At 40.9% G+C, this 24,976-nt stretch overlaps 1 protein-coding gene across 4 annotated transcripts in view; it reads right to left on the bottom strand.

Annotated features, from left to right (window-relative positions):
* The window catches only part of LOC115156604 (ATP-dependent zinc metalloprotease YME1L1), a 79,964-nt gene that overhangs the window by 11,692 nt on the left and 43,296 nt on the right, over positions 1–24,976 (bottom strand). For 3 of the 4 annotated variants that reach the window (XM_029704102.1, XM_029704104.1, XM_029704101.1), the window contains 5 exons: positions 21,693–21,844; positions 21,254–21,380; positions 20,436–20,509; positions 19,184–19,270; positions 13,177–14,045 (listed from right to left, as the gene is read on the bottom strand). In XM_029704102.1, coding sequence (XP_029559962.1) covers positions 13,902–14,045; positions 19,184–19,270; positions 20,436–20,509; positions 21,254–21,380; positions 21,693–21,844 — 584 coding nt within the window. In that variant the 3' untranslated portion in view covers positions 13,177–13,901. Of the gene's footprint in view, positions 1–13,176; positions 14,046–19,183; positions 19,271–20,435; positions 20,510–21,253; positions 21,381–21,692; positions 21,845–24,976 lie in introns of those variants that run through there. The other variant, XM_029704103.1, reaches the window with a different exon arrangement.

Here is a 24,976-nt window from a genome sequence, read left to right as displayed (position 1 = left end):
GTTCAATCCGTTAAAATGTTTTTACTTCATCTACTGTACGTGCGGATGATACTATTATGTATGCTATTGCCTCGACTGTAGATCTGGCTGTGGGTCAAAACTACAGTCAAATGTATAGCTATGCAGGAATACCTTGCTGATTTAAGACTTGTGCTTAATACGGGAAAAACTAAATACATGTTGTTTTTAATCTCTCGTAAGAATGTTTCAGATTAACTATTATACATGTTCACTCATTAGATGGTTCTTCAAACGAACATGTTCCCGCATATAAATACTAGGCATTTGGATTCATATGGGTTTGATGTTTAAAAAACACATAGATGAGCTGGTTAAGAAGCTAAGATTTAAAGTTGTCTTTTTCTACAGAAACAGATGGTGCCTTTTTCTAAGCAGTAGGAAGCAGGTTATTCAGTCAACATTTTTATCTGTTCTTGATTATGGTGATATTATTTATCAAAGTGCAACTGCTACTACTCGTAAACCTTTGGATGCCATCTATCATAGTGTCCTTCGTTTTGTTACAGGCAGCAGTTTTTTTTACTGTGAGGGAACATTTTGATGTCAGAAGAGATAGCCTTCAATTGTACACAGCATCTCCTCTCACTATCTTGGTTTGTGTGTCCCAGAGTCGCCTATCCGCTGTTGACGTTGAGCCTGATATTTTGTGGGTACTATTTAATGAAGCTGCCAAATGTGAGGACTTGTGAGGTGTCTGTTTCTCAAACTAGACAGTCTAATGTACTTGTCCTCTTGCTCAGGTGTCTACCGGGGCCTCCCACTCCTCTTTCTATTCTGGTTAGAGCCAGTTTGCGCTGTTCTGTGAAGGGAATAGTACACAGCAGTGCACGAGATATTCAGTATCTTGGCATTTTCTCTCATGGAATAGCCTTCATTTCTCAGAACAAGAATATACTGATGAGTTTCAGAAGAAAGTTATTTGTTTCTGGTCATTTTGAGCATGTAATCGAACCCACAAATACTGATGGTCCAGATACTCAACTAGTCTAAAGAAGGCCAGTTCTATTGCTTCAGTTCTATTGCTTTTTAATAGTGCTTCACGGTTGGGATGGTGTTCTTCGGCTTGCAAACTTCCCCCTTTTTCCTCCAAACATAACGATGGTCATTATGGCCAAACAGTTCCATTTTTGTTTCATCGGGCCAGAGGACATTTCTCCAAAATGTACGATCTTTGTCCCCATGTGCAGTTGCTTCTATTGCCATTGCTCAACAGTTTTCAGCTGTGATAACATAATTGCAAAAGGGTTTTCTAATGATCAATTAGCATTTTAAAATGATAAATGATAAACAACGTGCCATTGGAACACAGGAGTGATGGATGCTGATAATGGGCCTCTGTACACCTATGTAGACATTCAAGCTAAAATAGAAATTTACAAAATTAACAATGTCTACACTAAATTTCAGATTAATTTGATGTTATTTTAATGGACAAAAAATGTAATGTTCTTTCAAAAACAAGGACATTTTTAAGTCACCCCAAACTTTTGAACGGTAGTGTATATATGTAAACCTACATATATATATGCATATATACACTACCGGTCAAAGGTTTTAGAACACCTACTCATTCAATGGTTTTTCTTTATTTTTACTATTTTCTACATTGTAGAATAATAGTGAAGACATCAAAACTACGAAATAACACATATGGAATCATGTAGTAACCAAAAAATATATGATATATTTGAGAATCTTCAATGTAGCCACCCTTTACCTTGATGATAGCTTTGCACATTCTTGACATTCTCTCAACCAGCTATGAGGTAATCACCTGGAATGCATTTAAATTAACAGGTGTGCTTTGTTAAAAGTACATTTTTGGAATTTCTTTCCTTCTTCATGCGTTTGAGACAATAATTTGTGTTGTGACAAGGTAGGGTTGGTATACAGAGTTCAATTAACAGACACATCTCATCATCAACTGTTCAGAAGAGAGTGTGTGAATCAGGCCTTCATGGTCAAATTGCTGCAAGGAAACCACTACTAAAGGACACCAATAAGAAGAAGAGACTTGCTTGGTCCAATAAACATGTGCAATGGACATTAGACCAGTGGATATCTGTCCTTTGGTTTGATGAGTCCAAATGTGAGATTTTTGGTTCCAACCACCGTGTCTTTGTGAGACGCAGAATAGGTGAACGGATGATCTCCACGTGTGGTTCCCACCGTGAAGCATGGAGGAGGTGTGATGGTGTGGGGGTGCTTTGCTGTTGACACGGTCTGTGATCTTTTTAAATTCAAGGCACACTTAACCAGCATGGCCACCACAGCATTCTGCAGCGATACGCCATCCCATCTGGTTTGCACTTAGTGTGACTATCATTTGTTTTTCAACAGGACAGTGACCCAACACACCTCCAGGCTGTGTAAGGGCTATTTAACGAAGAAGGAGAGTGATGGAGTGCTGCTTCAGATGACCTGGCCTCCACAATCACCCGACCTCAACCCAATTGAGATGGTTTAGGATGAGTTGTACCACAGAGTGAAGGAAAAGCAGCCAACAAGTGCTCAGCATATGTGGGAACTCCTTCAAGACTGTAGGAAAAGCATTCCAGTTGAAGTTGGTGCAAAGCTGTCATCAAGCAAAGGGTGGCTAATCTCAAATCTAAAATATATTTTGATTTATTTAAAACTTTGTTTATTTCATGATTTGATGTGTTATTTTGTAGTTTTGATGTCTTCACTATTATTCTACAATGTAGAACATAGTAAAAATAAAGAAAAACCCTTGACTGAGTAGGCGTGTCCAAACTTTTGACTGGTACTGTATATATTTGCAATAAAAAAAATAAGGTGACCCCGGAAGCCAGATGGAAATGTGTAATTAGATGCACATTCGGTCTTTATATTACTGTAGCAAAGGCGATGGTGCAGCAAATGTAGGTCTAACTGTCACAATAAAAAAAGTTACCATGATGAGATGATAGGTCTACATACTGAGATGGGCAGTTGGTCCCCACCCTGAGTGTTGATGATTCATCATGCATTGACCAGAGTGAAGGCCGTAGAGAATCAATATTTAGACATTGCATTTAATTTACCAGTTCCATTTCAGGTCATGCTGTTCATATAAATAATTTATTATAGTTTACCAGTTTCACAAAGTTATTCATCTTGGGAAAAGGGAGTGGTTTGGGCGGGAAATCTTGGTAACCGGGCTCCCGCCATTCAACCCTATTCCTCACTTACTTTTCTCCTTTCATTTCTTTACCTTCTTTAAAAACAATACCTTTGCCATCTACTCTGTGTTTTGAATTCCTACATGTGAAGTGTCTCTTTTCTTGGTACCTTCAGTCCTTTTCTTTGCCTGACCATGTTTCTGGTTTTTTTCTACAGGAGAAATATTTCTATGAATTCACTGCCGGTGACTGTTACCATCTCACAGGTGTTTCATAAGCCCCCTTTATACCTGGTTCTAACACACGTCCGTTGACCTGATCTTGTCCACATTCAGATTGTGTCCAAACTTTTGGCGACACGTGTAGACAATCAAAAGACGCGTTGTGATCTGAATGTTTCCTCACAGACTTACATGCAGTCTGAGGAAATATTCCCCTCCTACCTGGGAATGTGCTGCCAGTTCACAGATCAGCCCAACATGAAAGTGGCTCTCAAACATGTACTATTTAGATAACAGCTCCCATAGGGTGGTAGTTGGTCTGACACAGATCGTCTATCCTGTCAGACAGAGGACTGATTTTGCGTTGCAAGACACTCAAGCCAATCCAAAAGGCAATAGAATTGCATCTGTCAGTTACTGTATCATGACAAGGTTCAACAACTATTTATGGTTAATAATGAAGTACCACAATTACAACTGGTTAATAAGGGAGATCCCCTTGTGATCTGATTTAAGTATTTTATATATCCTCATTGTTATTGTCTTGATAACGCCCAACTCCTCTGGGCAGTTATTGTAAGTCTAGCATGCATGTTCCGCCTGTGTAGTCTACATTATACAAATACCTTGCGTTAACTACAGTTGAAGTCGGACGTTTACATACACTTAGGAAGGAGTCATTAAAACTCATTTTTCAACCACTCCACAAAATTCTTGTTAGCAAACTATAGTTTTGGCAAGTCGGTTAGGACATCTACAGTGAGGGAAAAAAGTATTTGATCCCCTGCTGATTTTGTACTTTTGCCCACTGACAAAGAAATTATCAGTCTATAATTTCAATGGTAGGTTTATTTGAACAGTGAGAGACAGAATAACAACAACAAAAAATCCAGAAAAACGCATGTCAGAAATGTTATAAATTGATTTGCATTTTAAATGAAGGAAATAAGTAATTGACCCCTCTGCAAAACATGACTTAGTGGCAAAACCCTTGTTGGCAATCACAGAGGTCAGACATTTCTTGTAGTTGGCCACCAGGTTTGCACACATCTCAGGAGGGATTTTGTCCCACTCCTCTTTGCAAATCTTCTCCAAGTCATTAAGGTTTCGAGGCTGACGTTTGGCAACTCGAACCTTCAGCTCCCTCCACAGATTTTCTATGGGATTAAGGTCTGGAGACTGGCTAGGCCACTCCAAGACCTTAATGTGCTTCTTCTTGAGCCACTCCTTTGTTGCCTTGGCCATGTGTTTTGGGTCATTGTCATGCTGGAATACCCATCCACGACCCATTTTCAATGCCCTGACTGAGGGAAGGAGGTTCTCACCCAAGATTTAACGGTACATGGCCCCGTCCATCGTCCCTTTGATGCGGTGAAGTTGTCCTGTCCCCTTAGCAGAAAAACACCCCCAAAGCATGTTTCCACCTCCATGTTTGACGGTGGGGATGTTGTTCTTGGGGTCATAGGCAGCATTCCTCCTCCTCCAAACACGGCGAGTTGAGTTGATGCCAAAGAGCTCCATTTTGATCTCATCTGACCACAACACTTTCACCCAGTTGTCCTCTGAATCATTCAGATGTTCATTGGCAGACTTCAGACGGGCCAGTATATGTATTCTTGGGCAGGGGGACCTTGCGGGCGCTGCAGGATTTCAGTCCTTCACAGCGTAGTGTGTTACCAATTGTTTTCTTGGTGACTATGGTCCCAGCTGCCTTGAGATCATTGACAAGATCCTCCTATGTAGTCCTGGGCTGATTCCTCACCGTTCTCATGATCATTGCAACCACGAGGTGAGATCTTGCATGGAGTCCCAGGCCGAGGGAGATTGACAGTTCTTTTGTGTTTCTTCCATTTGCGAATAATCGCACCAAATGTTGTCACCTTCTCACCAAGCTGCTTGGCGATGGTCTTGTAGTGCATTCCAGCCTTGTGTAGGTCTACAATCTTGTCCCTGACATCCTTGGAGAGCTCTTTGGTCTTGGCCATGGTGGAGAGTTTGGAATCTGAGTGATTGATTGCTTCTGTGGACAGGTGTCTTTTTTACAGGTAACAAGCTGCGGTTAGGAGAACTCCCTTTAAGAGTGTGCTCCTAATCTCAGCTCGTTACCTGTATAAAAGACACCTGGGAGCCAGAAATCTTTCTGATTGAGAGGGGGTCAAATACTTATTTCCCTCATTAAAATGCAAATCAATATATAACATTTTTGGCATGAGTTTTTCTGGATTTTTTGTTGTTATTCTGTCTCTCACTGTTCAAATAAACCTACCATTAAAATTATAGACTGATCATTTCTTTGTCAGTGGGCAAATGTACAAAATCAGCAGGGGATCAAATACTTTTCCCCCCTCACTGTACCTTGTGCATGACACAAGTAATTTTTCCAACAATTGTTTACATACAGATTATTTCACTTATAATTCACTGTATCACAATTCCAGTGTGTCAGAAGTTTCAGTGAGTCAATTGGAGGTGTACCTGTGGATGTATTTCAAGGCCTACCTTCAAACTCAGTGCCTCTTTGCTTGACATCATGGGAAAATGCAAAGAAATCAGCAAGACCTCAGGAAAAAAATTGTAGACCTCCACAAGTCTGGTTCATCCTTGGGAGCAATTTCCAAACACCTGAAGGTACCACGTTAGTATGCAAATAGTATGCAAATATAAACACCATGGGACCACGCAGCCGTCATACCGCTCAGGAAGGAGACGCATTCTGTCTCCTAGAGATGAACGTACTTAGGTGCGAAAGTGCAAATCAATTCCAAAACAACAGCAAAGGATCTTGGAAGATGCAGGAGGAAACAGGTACAAAAGTGTCTATATCCACAATAAAACAAGTCATATACCGACATAACCTGAAAGGCCGCTCAGCAAGGAAGAGGCCACTATTCCAAAACCCCCATAAAAAAGCCAGACTACGGTTTGCAACTGCACATGGGGACAAAGATCGTACTTTTTGGAGAAATGTCCTCTGGTCTGATGAAACAAAAATAGAACTGTTTGGCCATAACGACCATCGTTATGTTTGGAGAAAAAAAGGGGGGAGGCTTGCAAGCCGAAGAACACCATCCCAACCGTGAAGCACTGGGGTGGCAGCATCATGTTGTGGGGTGCTTTGCTGCAGGAGGGACTTGTGCTCTTCACAAAATAGATGGCATCACGAGGAAAGAAAATGATGTGGATATATTGAAGCAACATCAAGACATCAGTCAGGAAGTTAAAGCTTGATTGCAAATGGGTCTTCCAAATGGACAATGACCCCAAGCATACTTCCAAAGTTGTGGCAAAATGGCTTAAGGACAACAAAGTCAAGGTATTGGAGTGGCCATCACAAAGCCCTGACCTCAATCCTATAGACAATTTGTGGATGTCTGTGCGAGCAAGGAGGCCTACAAACCTGACTCAGTTACACCAGCTCTGTCAGTAGGAATGGGCCAAAATTCACCCAAATTATTGTGGGAAGCTTGTGGAAGGCTACCCAAAATGTTTGACCCAAGTTAAACAATGTAAAGGCAATGCTACCAAATACAAATTAAGTGCATGTAAACTTCTGACCCACTAGGAATGTGATGAAAGAAATAATAGCTGAAATAAATAATTCTCTCAACTCTTCTTCTGACATTTCACATTCTTAAAATAAAGTGGTGATTCTAACTGACCTAAGGCAGGGAATTGTGAAAAACTGAGTTTAATGTATTTGGCTAAGGTGTATGTAAACTTCCGACTTCACATGTATATATCTCCAAAATACGTTGACGGTAGTAACTCCAACTAATTGGAAAAATAACAAGATTCTCTTTAAATAGTTTTTTGTTTAGGAAACAATGACTCTCTAAACACCACTTAATTGCCATTTAAATATATCAACATTAAAAAAAAGAGTAGAGAGGGGTATATTATTGTCCCCTAGGGGCAATTAATTTTGCAGCAAGTAATAAAAACAACATGAACACATGACAAAACTGTTTTTACAGCTATATGTACACAGTACTACTACAGGTTATTGACAAAGATGGTAGCATCTGCAGTGAAGGACAGTATAGACCTGTTCATTTTAAACTTGGGGAGCCTGTATCTGTGCTCTGAGGAAAGTATGATAAATTCAATAAACAAGGCTGCTGGGAGTCTCTCAGAATGGATTACACCTTGTGTATAAATCGTGTTGATATTATCCAATATAAAATAATGGTAAATAATGAACTGTGTCATTTTGGAGTCAAAGGTGATATTCTGTGCTGTCGCCTAATATAAAACATTTGATTCCAAATCTATAATGCTGGAGTATACTGTAGAGCCAAATTAAATGTCTTTGCTTCACTATCCAAATAAACATTAAACTAAAATAATGGGCATACTGTATAAAAAAAAAAAAGAGGCTACGTTACACAAAAATCTGATTCTATCAGTTTATTTACACAGGTGCAAATGTTTGCACTGGCTAGTACATTGGGACATTTAGTTAAAATTATGCTCATTTTCAGAATTTTTATTTTAATATAAAGTTTAAAAAAAAATCTAGTTTAGCTGATTTCCGACTAACCTTGGGTGCTGTCGTTTTACTCAAACCGTTAGCTGGTTATTTATCAACGTTCAGGATCTCCTGGAAAGCATTTTTTGAGCATGTAGCAACTACACTGTAGTTGAACATGCATAATTCTGATGTCAGGAAAGGTGTGTAAATCAAACAGATAACCAACCACAAACCAGAGTTAATATTATAGTAGGGTTTTGTCTATTACATTTTTGTTCATTTATTCATTTGAGCTGCACAAAAATTCCTCCAACGTCTGTCATATCATTGAGAGCTCGAAATGTGTTACTTAGGCAAGAAAAACAAAAATGTACGTATTGGCCTACACATAATGATACTGGTTATACACTTGGGAATGGGGTATACAGTAGGTACAGTGCTTTGCAAATGTTAAGACCCCTCGGATTTCTTCAAAAAACAAATGGGGGGGGGGGGGGGGGTGTAAATAAAATGGGATTAACATTGATTTCATTTACATTTTTGCTCAACAATCTACTCTGTAATGTCAAAGTGGAAGATAAAAAAATAAATATAGAAATATATATATTAAGATAAAATAAAAATGAGAACTAAAATATATTCATTGCATAAGTATTCAGCCCCTTTGTTTCGGCAGGCCTAAATTAGTTCAGGAGTAAAATGTGGCTTAACAAATCACATAATAAAGTTACATGGACTCACTGTGTGAAATAATAGGAGTTGACCAGATTTTTGGATGACTAACCCTTCCGATGTCCCCCATACATCCAACATCTGTAAGGTCCTTAAGTCAAGTATTGAATTTCAAGCAACAGATTCAACTTCAAAGACCGGGGAGCTTTTTGAAAGTTTCATAAAGAAGGGCAGTGATTGGAAGATGGGTAACAATAGCAAATCAGACATTGAATATCTCTTTAAGCACGGTAAATAATTATGCTATGGATTATGTATTAAACCACCTAGACACATCAAAGATACAGTTGTCCTTCTGAGCTGCAGGACAGGAATGAAACTGCTCAGGGATGTTACAATGAGGCCATTGGTGTCACACCAGTCTTGTCTCGTCAAGCCTACCAGTGTTTTTCCATACTCCTGTTGTCTCTAGTCCATTTTCTAGTCCTCCCGGTTCCGACCTTTCCTGCCCGCCCTGACTCTGAGCCCACCTGCCATACCGTTCTGCCTGCCCTGACCCTGCCTGCGGTCCTGTACCTATCTGACTCTGACCTAGTTACAAACCTCTGCCTGTCCTCGACGTGTCCTTTGCCTGCCTCCTGTGGTTTAATAAACTACTCTGTGTATTGTACCTTCCGTCTCCTGTGTCTGCATCTGGGTCATATCCTGAGCCGTGATAATTGGTGATTTTAAAGCAGTTACAGAGTTCAATGGCTGTGATGGGAGAAAACTGAGGATGGATCAACAACATTGTAATGACGACATAATGACTTAAACGACAGAGTCAAAAGAAGAATACAAATATACAGAATAAAGTATGACTGAAAAGAAAAAAACAGCAAAGGAACACAGTTTTTGGCCTAAATGCAAAGCCATATGTTCGAGGCAAATCCAACACATCACTGAGTTAACTGCCTTCTCATTTTCCAGCATGGTGGTGGCTGCATCATGGTATGGGTATGCTTGACGTCGGCAAATCGTTTTTTCAGGATAAAAATAAATGGGATGGTGCTAAGCACAGGTAAAATCATAGAGGAAAACCTGCTTCAGTCTGCTTTACAGCAGTCACTGGGAGAAGAATTCACCATTAAGCAGGAAAGTAACCTACAACACAAATCTACACTGGAGTTGCCTACCAAGAAGACAGGGAATGTTCCTGAGTGGCCAAGTTACAGTTTTGAATTAAATCGGATTGAAAATCTATGGCAAGACTAACATTTTTGTCTAGCCATGATCCCCAACATCTTGACAGAGCTTTAAGAATTACAAAAAATAATTGGCTAATATTGCACAAACCAGATGGCTCACAGCTGTAGTCACTGCCAAATGTGTTTCTAACATACACCGAGTGTACAAATTATTAAGGACACCTTCCTAATATTGAGTTGTCCCACCCCCCGACGAATTGAACAATGTAAATTCGTCGGGGCATGGACTCTACAAGGTGTCGAAAGCGTTCCACAGGGATGCTGGCCAATGTTGTCTCAAATGCTTCCAACAGTTGTGTCAAGTTGGCTGGATGTCCTTTGGGTGGTGGATCATTCTTGGTACACACGGGAAACTGTTGAGTGTGAAAACCCAGCAGTGGTGCAGTTCTTCACACAAACCAGTGTGCCTGGCACCTACTACCATACCCCATTCAACAGAAATTCAATATTTTGTCTTGCCCATTCACCCTCTGAATAGCACACATGCTTAAAAATCCTTCTTTAAACCGGTCTCCTCCACTTCATCTACACTGACTGAAGTGGATTTAACAACTGACATCAATAAGAGATCATATCTTTCATCTGGATTCACCTGGTCAGTCTGTCATGGAAAGAGCTGGTGTCCTTAATGTTTTGTATACTCAATGTATATATTGACTGAATACTTTTCCAAGGACTATATTTTAGTTATTTCATTTCTATCAATCTTAAAAAAAATACATATTCTTCCATTTGACATTTTAGTATTTAGTGTAGATTGATGACAATTAAAAACATTTTAATCCCACTTTGTAACACAACATTTACATTTAAGTCATTTAGCAGACGCTCTTATCCAGAGCGACTTACAAATTGGTGCATTCACCTTCACAAAATGTGAAGAAATCCAAGGAGTATGAATACTTTTGCAAGACATTGTAATAAACGTTGCCTCTAAAAGAACATTATTACATTCTAAAGGTATGGCTTTAAACCTCCATTGTATCGCAATCTTAATGCTTCCAACTCAACATTAGCAGAAATTTCACATTTCAAAGGAGTTCAACATTCTTGCCTAAAGCATTCTGTAAAAACGGTTCCTTCTCACCAAAGATGGAGATACTACATTGTTGAAGCGACTGAGTCGATTGTCTACAGATGCATTTGACCGTTTTCCTTATAGGCCTACACGTCAGCAAATTAGTATGACGGTCCTTGCTTACACTGTGAGGTTCTCAGCTACTGTGCTTAAAACCATACAAAGTGAGGAAATGTAAAAAAACAGATTCACAGATCTACTCAAGTAACGCTAGAGAGACAGCTGTGTTCAGATGTGAATAGAGAGTACACAGCAGAAGTGGGGAGTGAACCAGGATATGAGGAGTTGTAGGGTCTCTTAGGTTTAACTGTTACTTTGACAATTGTTTAGACCTAGAAACCAGATAACTTTAAGGTGTTTCATAGTAAATGGATGGTCTAATCTGATCCAAAAACGGAGGATCCAATGGCCTGTAACAGCTTAATTTGCCAACGTTGAGTTTGAAGTGAATAAAAGCATAATTTCAAAAAGCACAGCAGCACTTCCTTCCATCTATATATACACACAGCATTGACATATCTGATAACATAAATACATAGAGTAAGTGTTCAGACTGACCAAAGTGCTAAGACAGATTTGAATTGTGGCTCAAGTCCAAAAGAGTCCCTACTCCGGGTACATGAACAGTGGGGGGAAAAAAGTATTTGATCCCCTGCTGATTTTGTACGTTTGCCCACTGACAAAGAAAGGATCAGTCTATAATTTTAATGGTAGGTTTATTTGAACAGTGAGAGACAGAATAACAACAAAAATATCCAGAAAAACGCATGTCAAAAATTGATTTGCATTTTAATGAGGGAAATAAGTATTTGACCCCCTCTCAATCAGAAAGATTTCTGGCTCCCAGGTGTATTTTATACAGGTAACGAGCTGAGATTAGGAGCACACTCTTAAAGGGAGTTCTCCTAACCGCAGCTTGTTACCTGTAAAAAAGACACCTGTCCACAGAAGCAATCAATCAATCAGATTCCAAACTCTCCACCATGGCCAAGACCAAAGAGCTCTCCAAGGATGTCAGGGACAAGATTGTAGACCTACACAAGGCTGGAATGCACTACAAGACCATCGCCAAGCAGCTTGGTGAGAAGGTGACAACATTTGGTGCGATTATTCGCAAATGGAAGAAACACAAAAGAACTGTCAATCTCCCTCGGCCTGGGACTCCATGCAAGATCTCACCTCGTGGAGTTGCAATGATCATGAGAACGGTGAGGAATCAGCCCAGGACTACATAGGAGGATCTTGTCAATGATCTCAAGGCAGCTGGGACCATAGTCACCAAGAAAACAATTGGTAACACACTACGCCGTGAAGGACTGAAATCCTGCAGCGCCCGCAAGGTCCCCCTGCCCAAGAATACATATACTGGCCCGTCTGAAGTCTGCCAATGAACATCTGAATGACTCAAAGGACAACTGGTGAAAGTGTTGTGGTCAGATGAGACCAAAATGGAGCTCTTTGACATCAACTCAACTCGCCGTGTTTGGAGGAGGAATGCTGCCTATGACCCCAAGAACACCATCTCCACCGTCAAACATGGAGGTGGAAACATTATGCTTTGGGGGTGTTTTTCTGCTAAGGGGACAGGACAACTTCACCGCATCAAAGGGACGATGGACAGGGCCATGTACCGTCAAATCTTGGGTGAAAACCTCCTTCCCTCAGCCAAGGCATTGAAAATGGGTCGTGGATGGGTATTCCAGCATGACAATGACCCAAAACACACAGCCAAGGCAACAAAGGAGTGGCTCAAGAAGAAGCACATTAAGGTCCTGGAGTGGCCTAGCCAGTCTCCAGACCTTAATCCCATAGAAAATCTGTGGAGGGAGCTGAAGGTTCGAGTCGCCAAACGCCAGCCTCGCAACCTTAATGACTTGGAGAAGATCTGCAAAGATCTTGTGAAAGATGTGTGCGAACCTGGTGGCCAACTACAAGAAACGTCTGACCTCTGATTGCCAGCAAGGGTTTTGCAACCAAGTACTAAGTCATGTTTTGCAGAAGGGTCAAATACTTATTTCCCTCATTAAAATGCAAATCATTTTATACAATTTTTGACATGCGTTTTTCTGGATTTTTTTGTTGTTATTCTGTCTCTCACTGTTCAAATAAACCTACTATTAAAATTATAGACTGATAGTTTCTTTGTCAGTGGGCAAACGTACAAAATCAGGAGGGGATCAAATACTTTTTTCCCCCACTGTACATTCCGATAAGGCCACCTTTGAAATGACAACTAGCACACACGGCTCATACAAATCTGGGAATATTGGTAAACCTGGGAAAAGTTGTTAGACTATTTAGGGGGAATCAGATTCCTTATTACAAATACATGATTGACAGTATCAGGTAGAGACAACTGTATTTTACTGATGATAAGATTATTTTGTAGTGATTCTGAGGAGCCAGGGCATGGACTCACTGGACTTACTAGCCATAAAACATTCAACGCACACACATATATGTACACACACACACACACACACACACACGACAGGGTACATTGAAAAAGAGGGCACATGACAATGGGATACATTCAAACTAAAAACAAAATGTGTGAATCTGGCAATTTTTAGGCTGTACAGTGTTTGTTTACATTTAGTCTGTTTACAAACATTGGCGTAAAACAAGCTTATATTTTGGGTTCTGATGGGGTACGACAGTTGAACTAAGCTCACGAGGCATTTATAAGTTATATTCTTCAAGAATCAATGGGTACATATCATTAATTTATAAATCCAAAAATGGATGCAGCAACTGCTGATTGCCCCTACCAATTTGAAGGGAAATCCCACAATCCTCCTTGTTATCGACAATAAGGATCCTAACAACTATTCAGACATTAACAGGAAGATAAGACTGTGCGTAGTTTGCGTACATATTTGACATTAAAAAAATTATCCTATCTTGAAGCCTTGATTTTCATATATTTACATTCTAACACATTCCAAAAAGCCAGTCCCAACAGTCCCTATGCTTCCCTACCCTAATCCACAGCCATATTTTGTCTCCTCTCCCCACCCCATCCCGATCTCTCCAATAAACAGAGTGACATCTCCACCCTTGGAGGTCTCATCTCATCTCTAGGGCCTTGCCCTCCAGGACCATCTTGATCTCTTTGGCATCCAGCGTCTCGTATTGCAGCAGGGCGGTGGCCAGGTTCTTGTGCTCCTTGGCGTGAGACTTAAGGAGCGCCCTGGCCCGCTCGTATGAATCCTGAGGACCACACAAACCACCAGAAAAGTCAGGAAATTATTTTTACACAGCCAGGGGCATTGTCTCATGTTAGTTGTCTGCACTGATCTGTCTGATAGCTCGCAAACACTCATGGGACAGCTAAAAAGAAGTTTGACCACAATATGCTGCCCTAACATTCGAAAATGTTACCAAGGTGACATCGTCCACGGAACCCCCTTTCATCCTCAAAGGAGTCAGAGTTAAAAAACTATAAACCTGTATCTAATATTTAAGCGATAAGGCACAAGAGGCCGTGCTATGTGATTAATACAGTCACAGGTAAATGGCGATGTTCAACGAAACGAAATGCCAGTCAACCCATTTACCTGTGACTGTATTCATCACATAGCGCAATCTTGCATGCCTTGTTGGTTTTATAAAACAGTTAACATATTAAACTAACAATGAATTACATATTTTAATTTATTTTGATAAGTAAATTCCTACAATTCCATTCTTCCACCAATTTCATTCTACCACCAGTCTGGTCAAAAATCGGTTTGTTCTTTTGGGCATGTTGCCACAGACGCGACCAGTCGTTAATTCTGTTGTTATGCAAAAGGTCTGTTCGTCCGTTGTAACAAAAATGTTTACTATGCAGGCTGACTAACGTTCTTGTCACTTGCTAGCTAGCCAACTTCAGCTAACAGTCACGTCAAACATGGCACATGGAATAACAGTAAACTAGCCGCATTTTAGTTTGCTTTCTATTGGCATTTGCTTGGATAAACAAATGATAATGACACTGATGCGTGATTTTGCCTGGCTCAGAAATAGTGAATTTGTCATCTGGACACCGTTCATTCTGTAGGGTATAGGAGAGATGGCATTCCAAAAGTTAAAAAAAAAGTGAATCTGATGTCAGACAGGCATATTAACCCCTGCTGTTACAGACAAATGATAGCCTAGAAGTGAGGGAAAAATAATGTGCGAGTTGAGAAATTAAAGAGATGATTCGGACAGCAACATGAACATCCCTTATGGAGGCGCAGGGATAATTCAGATGGAACTGTTAGCAGACATGGGTGAATGTTGGCGAATACAGCACGAGTTGGAACGCTGCTCGTCCAACCAGCATCCAAACAACCCGTTTAATAATTACGTTTTTTTCATTCAAGTTTTCACTGCTAATTCTACACTGAACAAAAATATAAACGCAACAAGTAAAGTGTTGGTCCATGTTTTATGAGCCGAAATAAAAGATCCCAGAAATATACCATACGCACAAAAAGCTTATTTCTCTCAAATTTTGTGCACAAATTTGTTTACATCCCTGTTAGTGAGCATTTCTCCTTTGCCAAGATAATCGATACACCTAACAGGTGTGGCATATCAAGATGCTGATTAAACAGCATGATCATTACACAGGTGCACCTTGTGCTGGGGACAATAAAAAGCGACTCTAAAATGTGCAGTTTTGTCACACAACACAATGCCACAGATGTCTCAAGTTGAGGGAGCATGCAATTGGCATGCTGACTGCAGGAATGTCCACCAGAGCTATTGCCAGAGAATTGAATGTTAATTTCTCTACCATAAGCCGCCTCTAGAATTTGGCGGTGCGTCCAACTGGCCTAACAACCGCAGACCACATGTATGGCGTTGTGTGGGCAAGCGGTTTGCTGTGAAAAGAGTGCCCCATGGTGGCGGTGGGGTTATGGTATGGGCAGGCATAAGCTACGGACAACAAACACAATTGCATTATATCGATGTCAATTTGAATGCAAAGAAATACAGTGACAGATCCTGAGGCCCATTGTGAAGCCCATTTTTTTTAAAGGTATCTGTGACCAACAGATAGATATCTGTATTCCCAGTCATGTGAAATCCATAGATTATGGCCAAATGAATTTATTTCAATTGACTGATTTCCTCATATGAACTGTAACTCAGTAAAATCTTTGAAATTGTTGCATGTTGTGTTTATATTTTTGTTCAGTATAAATCTACCTAAGGCGTTCCGTGGTTGTAGAATCAGTCTCAAATCAATCCATACGAAATGAAAGGGATGCTAAAGGCGGCAGTTCACACACAATGCGGAATACTCCTTCTAGCTAGCTAGCGTAGTGAAATTCTAGCTAATAGCACAAATTAGTTTTCAGGACAAGGCGTGTCTGTTCTGCCGTGATAAGCCTCTGCAGAGTCCCCAACAAGCGGATGTTCCGGTTTTCAAGGCAAATGGAAAGAGAGCCTGTGACATGAAGTTAACAAGGCGACACTCAATCTTAACTCATTCTCCAATTTTACTGGATTGATTGAACAGTGCATAAAAAAAACCTCCCAACAGTTTATTTTCCTTCTCGTCAAGACCAGTATGTAGGCGATCTAGTTTCAGGCATTCTTTAACCCCTGCTACAGTTGACGTTGAAAGTTTACATACACTTCGGTTGGAGTCATTAAAACTCGTTTTTCAACCACTCCACAAATTTCTTGTTAACAAACTATAGTTTTGGCAAGTTGGTTAGGACATCTGCTTTGTGCATGACACGTAACTTTTCCAATAATTGTTTACAGACAGAATATTTCACTTAATCACAATTCCAGTGGGTCAGAAGATTATATACACTAAATTGACTGTGCCTTTAAACAGCTTGGAAAATTCCAGAAAATGATGTCATGGCTTTAGAAGCTTCTGATAGGCTAATCATTTGAGTCAATTGGAGGTGTACCTGTGGATGTATTTCAAAGCCTACCTTCAAACTCAGTGCCTCTTTCCTTGACATCATGGGAAAATCACAAGAAATCAGCCAAGACCTCAGAAAAAAAAGTCTGGTTCATCCATGGGAGCAATTTCCAAATGCCTGAAGGTACCACGTTCATCTGTACAAACAATAGTACGCAAGCATAAACACCATGGGACCAGGCAGCCGTCGTACTGCTCAGGAAGGAGACGCATTCTGTCTCCTAGAGATGAATGTACTTTGGTGCGAAAAGTGCAAATCAATCCCAGAACAACAGCAAAGGACCTTGTGAAGATGCTGCAGGAAACAGGTACAAAATTATCTTTATCCACAGTAAAATGAGTCCTATATCAACAGAACCTGAAAGGCCGCTCAGCAAGGAAGAAGCCACCGCTCCAAAACCTCCATAAAAAAGCCAGATTACAGTTTGCAACTGCACATGGGGACAAAGATCGTACTTCTTGGAAAAATGTCCTATGGTCTGATGAAACAAAAACAGAACTGTTTGGCCATAATGACCATCGTTATGTTTGGAGGAAAAAGGGGGAGGCTTGCAAGCCGAAGAACACCATCCCAACCATGAAGCACGGGGGTGGCAGCATCATGTTGTGGCGGTGCTTTGCTGCAGGAGGGACTGGTGCACTTCACCATTGAAGCAACATCTCAAGACATCAGTCAGGAAGTTAAAGCTTGGTCATAAATGGGTCTTCCAAATGGACAATGACCCCAAGCATACTTCCAAAGTTGTGGCAAAATGGCTTCAGGACAACAAAGTCAAGGTGTTGGAGTGGCCATCACAAAGCCCTGACCTCAATCCCAAAATAAAATTTGTGGGCAGAACTGAAAAAGCATGTGCGAGCAAGGAGGCCTACAAACCTGACTCAGTTACACCAGCTCTGTCAGGAGGAATGGGCCAAAATTCACCCAACTTATTGTGGGAAGCTTGTGGAAGGCTACCCGAAACGTTTGACCCAAGTTAATCAATTTAAAGGCAATGCTACCAAATACTAATTGAGTGTATGTAAACTTCTGACCCACTGGGAATGTGATGAAAGAAATAAAAGCTGAAATAAAATCACTCTACTATTATTCTGACATTTCACATTCTTAAAATAGATTGGTGATTCTAACTGACCTAAGACAGGGAATTTTTATTAAGATTAAATGTCAGGAATTGTGAAAAACTGAGTTTAAATGTATTTGCCTAAGGTGTATGTAAACTTCCGACTTCAAATATATGTTAAGTTGGCGCACTAATCACAGCTGAGTTCTTCAGCACAGCTGACTGCTCTAGCTGCAACGTTATTGCTCTGGCCAAATGTTACAAAGTACTAGCGAGGCACAGTGCCAGCTGTCAGAGTTCGATAAATGCTGAATTATGAGAAAAGACCCATAACTTTATCAACAACCTGTCAAACTGGCTACCGTAAAGGCCATTCAAACAAGCTAGCACTAGGATGCTAGCTGGTGCACGTTTGCTCATCTGATCGAGCATGGTTTGCTGTAATAGCTAGTGCGTCATAGCTACGGAGAGCAGAATGATTTTCAGAATTAGGAACTAGTGTTAAGCGGATAAGCAAAATCTCAATTTTTAGAGATGAGTTCCCCTATAGATGGCTCATGGCAACTGCGTGTCCTGTTAGAATGATGCCATCTGACAGAAGATAATGGACGCGGGGGTTGAATGAATTTCTGTAAAGGGCTTCAAATCAAATCAAATGTTATTTGTCACATGCGCCGAATACATCAAGTGTAGACCTTACCGTGAAATGCTTACTTACAAGCCCTTTACCCACAATGCAGTTTTAAGAAAAATAAGAGTTAAGAAAATATTTGGTAAATAAACTACAGTAAAAAAAAAAAGTTACACAATAAAATAACAATAATGAGGCTATATACAGGGGGCACCAGTACCGAGTCAATGTGCGGGGGTACAGGTTAGTCGAGGTAATTGAGGTATGTACATGTAGGTAGGTGTAAAGTGACAATGCATAGATAATAAACAGCGAGTAGCAGCATTGTAAAGGGGGGGGGGGGGGGGGGGGGGGGGGGGTTGTGTCAATGAAAATAGTCCGGGTAGCCATTTGATTAACTGTTCAGCAGTCTTATGGCTTGGGGGAAGAAGCTGTTAAGGAGCCTTTTGGACCTAGACTTGACGCTCCAGTAGCACTTGCTGTGGGGTAGAAGAGAAAATAGTCTATGACTACGGTGCCTGGAGTCTTTGACAATTTTTAGGGCCTTCCTCTGACACCGCCTGGTATAGAGGTCCTGGACAGTAGGAAGCATGGCCCCAGTGATGTACTGGGCCATACGCACTACCCTCTGTAGCGCCTTCCGGTCGGATACAGAGCAGTTGCAATACCAGGCGGTGATGCAACCACAAGCCAAAGAGCACCAAGTCAGGGCCTTGGAAGGACGATGTATGTGTTAACTTACCTTTAAAAGTATCCTGACTTCATGTTCGATGGCAGCCTGTGTCTCTGGGCTCTGTTTGGTTTGGTCAGCATAGGTCATGACACCCAGCTACAACACAGGTGAGAGAGAGTGTGAGTGAGTAAGATATACTGTCATAATAAATACAGTGCATTCGGAAAGTATTCAGACCCCTTGACTTTTTCCACATTTTGTTACGTTACAGCCTTATTCTAAAATGGATCAAATAGTCCCCCCCATCAACCTACACACAATACCCCATAATGACAAAGCAAGAACAGGTTTTTAGACATTTTTGCAAATGTATAATTATTTTTTTAAACGGAAATATCACATTTACATAAGTATTCAGACCCTTTACTTAGTACTTTGTTGAAGTACCTTTGGCAGCGATTACAGCCTTGAGTCTTCTTGGGTATGGCGCAACAAGCTTGGCACATCTGTATTGTCTTGTCTGTGTGCTCTCCCCCGATTGCTTGGATTGGCCGGGCGGCCAGCTCTAGGAAGAGTCTTGGTGGTTCCAAACATATTCTATTTAAGAATGATGGAGGCCACTGTGTTCTTGGAGACTTTCAATGCTGCAGACATGTTTTATGTACCCTTCCCCAGATCTATGCCTCGACACAATTCTGTCTCGGAGCTCTACGGATAATTCCTTCGACCTCATGGCTTGGTTTTTGTTCTGACATGAACTGTCAACTGGGGGACCTTATACAGACAGGTGTGTGCCTTTCCAAATCATGTCCAATCAATTGAATTTACCACAGGTGGACTCCAATGAAGTTGTACAAACATCTCAAGGATGATCAATGGAAACGGGATACACCTGATCTCAATTTTGAGTCTCATAGCAAAGGGTCTGAATACTTATGTAAATAAGGTATTTTTTTTAAATATACATTTGCAAACATTTCTAAAAACCTGTTTTCACTTTGTCATTATGGGGTATTGTGTGTAGATTGATAAGGACATTTTTTTGTAATCCATTTTAGAATAAGGCTGTAATGTAACAAAATGTGGAAAAGGGGAAGGGGTCTGAATACTTTCCGAATGCACTGTATGTAGTGCTGCAACATAGGATGGTTACCATTTATTCCAATGAAGCTCATTGAATTGAGAAACAGAGATAGATCTTTGTGAAGGTTCCACACTAGGAAGTAGGTCTTGACGGGCATACAATACAAACAGCAGGCCTTTGCTCATGCAATATAAGACATTAATTAATTTCCTCTTTCCCGAACCAAACATAACTTACCCTCTCACACATTCCAAATCTGGTCACCATCATTTTTGCAATTTTGGTGGCAGCATCAAAGTCACTTGATGCCCCTAAAAAAAAACAACAACAAGATGAACATGTATTTCCTATATTTTGTTTAGTCTTGGACTCTAGGAAGATTATTAACGGGCTAAAAGATACCAATGGCTCAGTGAGTCAGAGCATGGTGCTGCAGTGGCAGTTCTAGACCACTTCAACTGGGGGGGCCAAGCTGGGGCCAGTTGTACTGTTAGAGGGGCTAGTTACATTAGATGTTATTGTTATATCATTTTCTTCACTGCATTGCAGGCATTAGCAGGCAAAAGACCATGTTCATAATCATCATCGTTGCCAGTGTCTAATAACGGATGTAAAAAAAGAACGAAAGCAAAAATTAGTTATGTAAAAATTATTTCATACTCCACATTTAGGGGGGCCACAAGGGGGTCCAAAATTGTTGTCACAGGGGCACTGCCCCCCCCCCCCCCCAGAACCACTAGTGTGGTGCTGGCAACAGTAAGGACCTGGGTTCGATTCCTGCATGGGTCACATATACTGAAAATATGTGTCACTGTCAATGTTCCACAATTCTGTAAGTCACTTTGGATAAAAGTGTCAGCTATATGACCATATCATCAATCACTAAAACTTGAATATTATTTATTTTACATTTGGATGCCAGGATTACCCCAACCCGGGATGCATCATTCCGTTTTCTGGAATATTCTTATTGTTCTACAGTACTGTGCTAGGTGTATACTGTAACTCTGTACTCTAATTGCCCTCCTACACCAACTCTACATCCCCCTGCATACCAGTGGTAATGAACTCATTGCCAAATATGATTTCCTCTGCCACGCGGCCTCCCATGCTGACATCCATCTGGGCCAGCAGCTGAGCACGTGTCTCACTCCAGCGGTCATCCTCCGGGAGCATAGACACCTGGGATGGACAGTGGGGGAAGAGGAGTGAGGCCTGGCAGCAAACGGAACCAACCACTTCACATTTGACGATTCTAAAAACATAAAAAACTATGATTTAATTTGCAAGACAAAACGCAGGGGGAATTAAGCATTATGCATTATTATATTGGCATGCTCAGCAGAACAGATTCCTGAAAAAAACGTGGTTTTATTTCGGCGTCATAGCCTTCATATAAGAAACCAGTATAAAATTCTATTTTTTTGATATTCTAATTAGTCTAACCATGTGTTCCCTACCCATCTTGTTTCCTATATATCCAGTCCTACTTACATGACCCAGGGAAGGACCTCTGGGCATGATGGTGGCCTTATTGATGGGCATGGCGTCCTTGGTGTAGTACGCCACGATAGCGTGGCCAGACTCATGGTACGCTGTTATCTCCTTGTTCTTCTTGTCTATTTCCACACTCCTCCTCTCTGGGCCTGTGGGAGGGAAGAGATGGATAGAGATAATCACTTGATTTCCTGCTCGAAGCCATTTGGTCCCTGAATGCCAAATAAACCCATAGGAAGGTCCGAGAGGATTGTATAGGTGTACGTAGTCCCATCTTGTTCACTCAGCTATTGGAAGTCTGGGCACAATTCAGGTTTGGATTTCTATTTTGAATGGGAGTGGTCAGAGTCGGTGGCATTCAGTGCTCACATTTAATTGGCTCTAATTACAAATGGTGTTTCCAATTAGGAGCGGCATTTCCTTCTGTTTACTTTGGGTTTTTTTCTTCTTTTGTCCTTGTCTCGCTTTTAATAGCCTATGCGGAATTCATTTTGTATCTTACAGGGTTGTTTCTACATAGAAAAGTATTGGACGGGCCACCTAAGTGTTTTTTCGGGCGCCTATGTCCAAATAGTAAAAAAATATATATAATAATAGTAATAATAAATGGGATGAAAAAACTTTTTCAGTGCAAACTTAGGACGACTAAAAGAGAGAAAGTATGTAGATCATGGACACATATACAGTGCATTTGGAAAGTATTCAGACCCCTTGACTTTTTCCACATTTTGTTACGTTGCAGACTTATTCTAAAATACTAAGAACTTTGTTGAAGCACCTTTGGCAGCGGTAACAGCCGAGTCTTCTACAAGCTCGGCACACCTGTACTTGGGGAGTTTCTACCATTGTTCTCTGCAGATCCTCTCAAAGTCTGTCAGATTGGAAGGAGAGCATCACTGCACAGCTATTTTCAGGTCTCTCCAGAGATGTTCGATCAGGTTCAAGTCCGGGCTCTGTCTGGGCCACTCAAGGACATTCAGAGACTTGTCCCGAAGCCACTCCTGTGTCGTCTTGGCTGTGTGCTTAGGGTCGTTGTCCTGATGGAAGGTGAACCTTTGCCCCAGTCTGAGGTCCTGAGCGCTCTGATGCAGGTTTTCATCAAGGATCTCTGTACTTTGCTCCGTTCATCTTTCCCTTGATCCTGACTAGTCTCCCAGTCCCTGCCGCTGAAAAACATGCCCATTGCATGATGCTGCCACCACCATGCTTTACCGTAGGGATGGTGCAGGGTTTCCTCCAGACGTGACGCTTGGCATTCAGGCCTAAGAGTTCAATCTTGGTTTCATCAGACCAGAGAAACTTGTTTTTCATGTTCTGAGAGTCTTTCGGTGCTTTTTGGCAAACTCCAAGCGGGCTGTCATGTGCCTTTTACTGAGGAGTGGCTTCCGTCTGGCCACTCTACCATAAAAGGCCTGATTGGTGGAGTGCTGCAGAGATGGTTGTCCTTCTGGAAGATTCTCCCTTCTCCACAGAGGAACTCTGGAGCTCTGTCAGAGTGACCATCGAGTTCTTGGTCACCTCCCTGGCCAAGGCCCTTCTCCCCCAATTTCTCAGTTTGGCCGGGCGGCCAGCTTTAGGAAGAGTCTTGTTGGTTCCAAACTTCTTCCATTTAAGAATGATGGAGGCCACTGTGTTCTTGGGGATCTTCAATGCTGCAGACATGTTTTATGTACCCTTCCCCAGATCTGTGCCTCAACACAATCCTGTCTCGGAGCTCTATGGATAATTCCTTCGGCTTGGCTTGGTTTTTGTTCTGACATGCTCTGTCAACTGTGGCACCTTATATCGACAGGTGTGTGCCTTTCCAAATCAAGTTGAAACATCTCAAGGATGATCAATGGAAACAGGATGTACCTGAGCTCAATTTCGAGTCTCATAGCAAAGGGTCTGAATACTTATGTAAATAAGGTATTTCTGTTTTTTTTTTTATTAATAAAAACCTGTTTTCACTTTGTCATTATGGGGTATTGTGTGTTGCATGAGGGGAACAAATATTTACTTAATCCATTTTAGAATAAGGCTAACAAAATATGGAAAAAGTATAGGAGTCTGAATACTTTCCAAATGCACTGTATATACATTTCTAAATAAGATCATCTTTGAGAACTAACAATCACCAAAATAAAAGCTAGTCAGTCAGTAGCTACGTTTCCATCCAATTGGCGAAACATTTTCATGTGAATATTCTCAAATCTGCAAAAACAAAATATGCGCAGTTTCCCACCAGTGATGTGTTTCCACCAAACAGACTTTTAGCTTATGTTTTCATGCATCGAATAAAAATCTAAATGCTCAATGTGTTTCCATCACATTTTCAATTCTACCGATAGTTTTGTCACAGAAACTGTTGCATTAAATAGCAAGTGTGCCTACTCTGGTCTTGGCATGTGTGCTTCAACCAACAGCTCACAGATACAGTGCAGGTAGTCTGTACAGATAGTCTACATGATGAGATTATTATGGATAAGAGTGAGAATATTTTATTTGTCAAATGGCAGTCAAGCATCGATCATCATGTCATTAGAATCAGACCCTCAATATTTATTGGAAAGGAGAATCAAGATCCCAGTGCACTTCCACCACCCTGTAAAGTTCATCATAAATGATTTAATCTGTAGCCTAATAAACTGCATGGTTTTCCGAGTCGGAGGACCACACAGCATATCATCGCATGACTCCAAGTTTACGTCGATATGATGGTTATTATATCAATATTTGCGCATAAAGGCCTTTCCATCGCCATCTCTCACATATTTTACAGACACAAAAAGATCCCATCATGTCGAACGAACAAATTATCTGTTCCATTTCTAAAATTGTACCGAAACTTTCTGTTTCCATCACAGAGGTCGTGATTTTTGTGATACAGTATGACTTTACATAAAAACTGTGGATGGAAACCTGGTTAGTCAGAGAGAATCAACGGTTCAAAAAATGATGCATTCAGGAGTAGTTTGTCATGGCATGGGACCCCCATTGATTTTTTTATGTTTGAGTCACGACAAAATGTTTAAGCCATGACAAAATGTGTCGAACTGCAGGAAATTACCATTAAAACTGCACATTCTCTCTCAGCCCCATGGCAAGATGTGTACAACTGCAAGGGGTAGGTAAATAAAGGCAGGGTAAAGTGACTAGGCACCAGAATAGATAACAAGAGTAAGAATAAATTACAGAGGAGCAGCAGCATATGATGAGCGTGAAAGTGTGTGTGTGTGTGTCTATATGTGTCGATATGCATGTGGTTTGTGTTAGCACCTGAAACCCTACCTCTTCAAAGA

This window comes from Salmo trutta, chromosome 21 (genome assembly GCF_901001165.1).
Source record: "Salmo trutta chromosome 21, fSalTru1.1, whole genome shotgun sequence".
NCBI classification, from domain to species: Eukaryota; Metazoa; Chordata; class Actinopteri; order Salmoniformes; family Salmonidae; genus Salmo; species Salmo trutta.
Note: the sequence above shows the minus strand (reverse complement) of the source record. Positions and strands in the feature narration are given on the sequence as shown.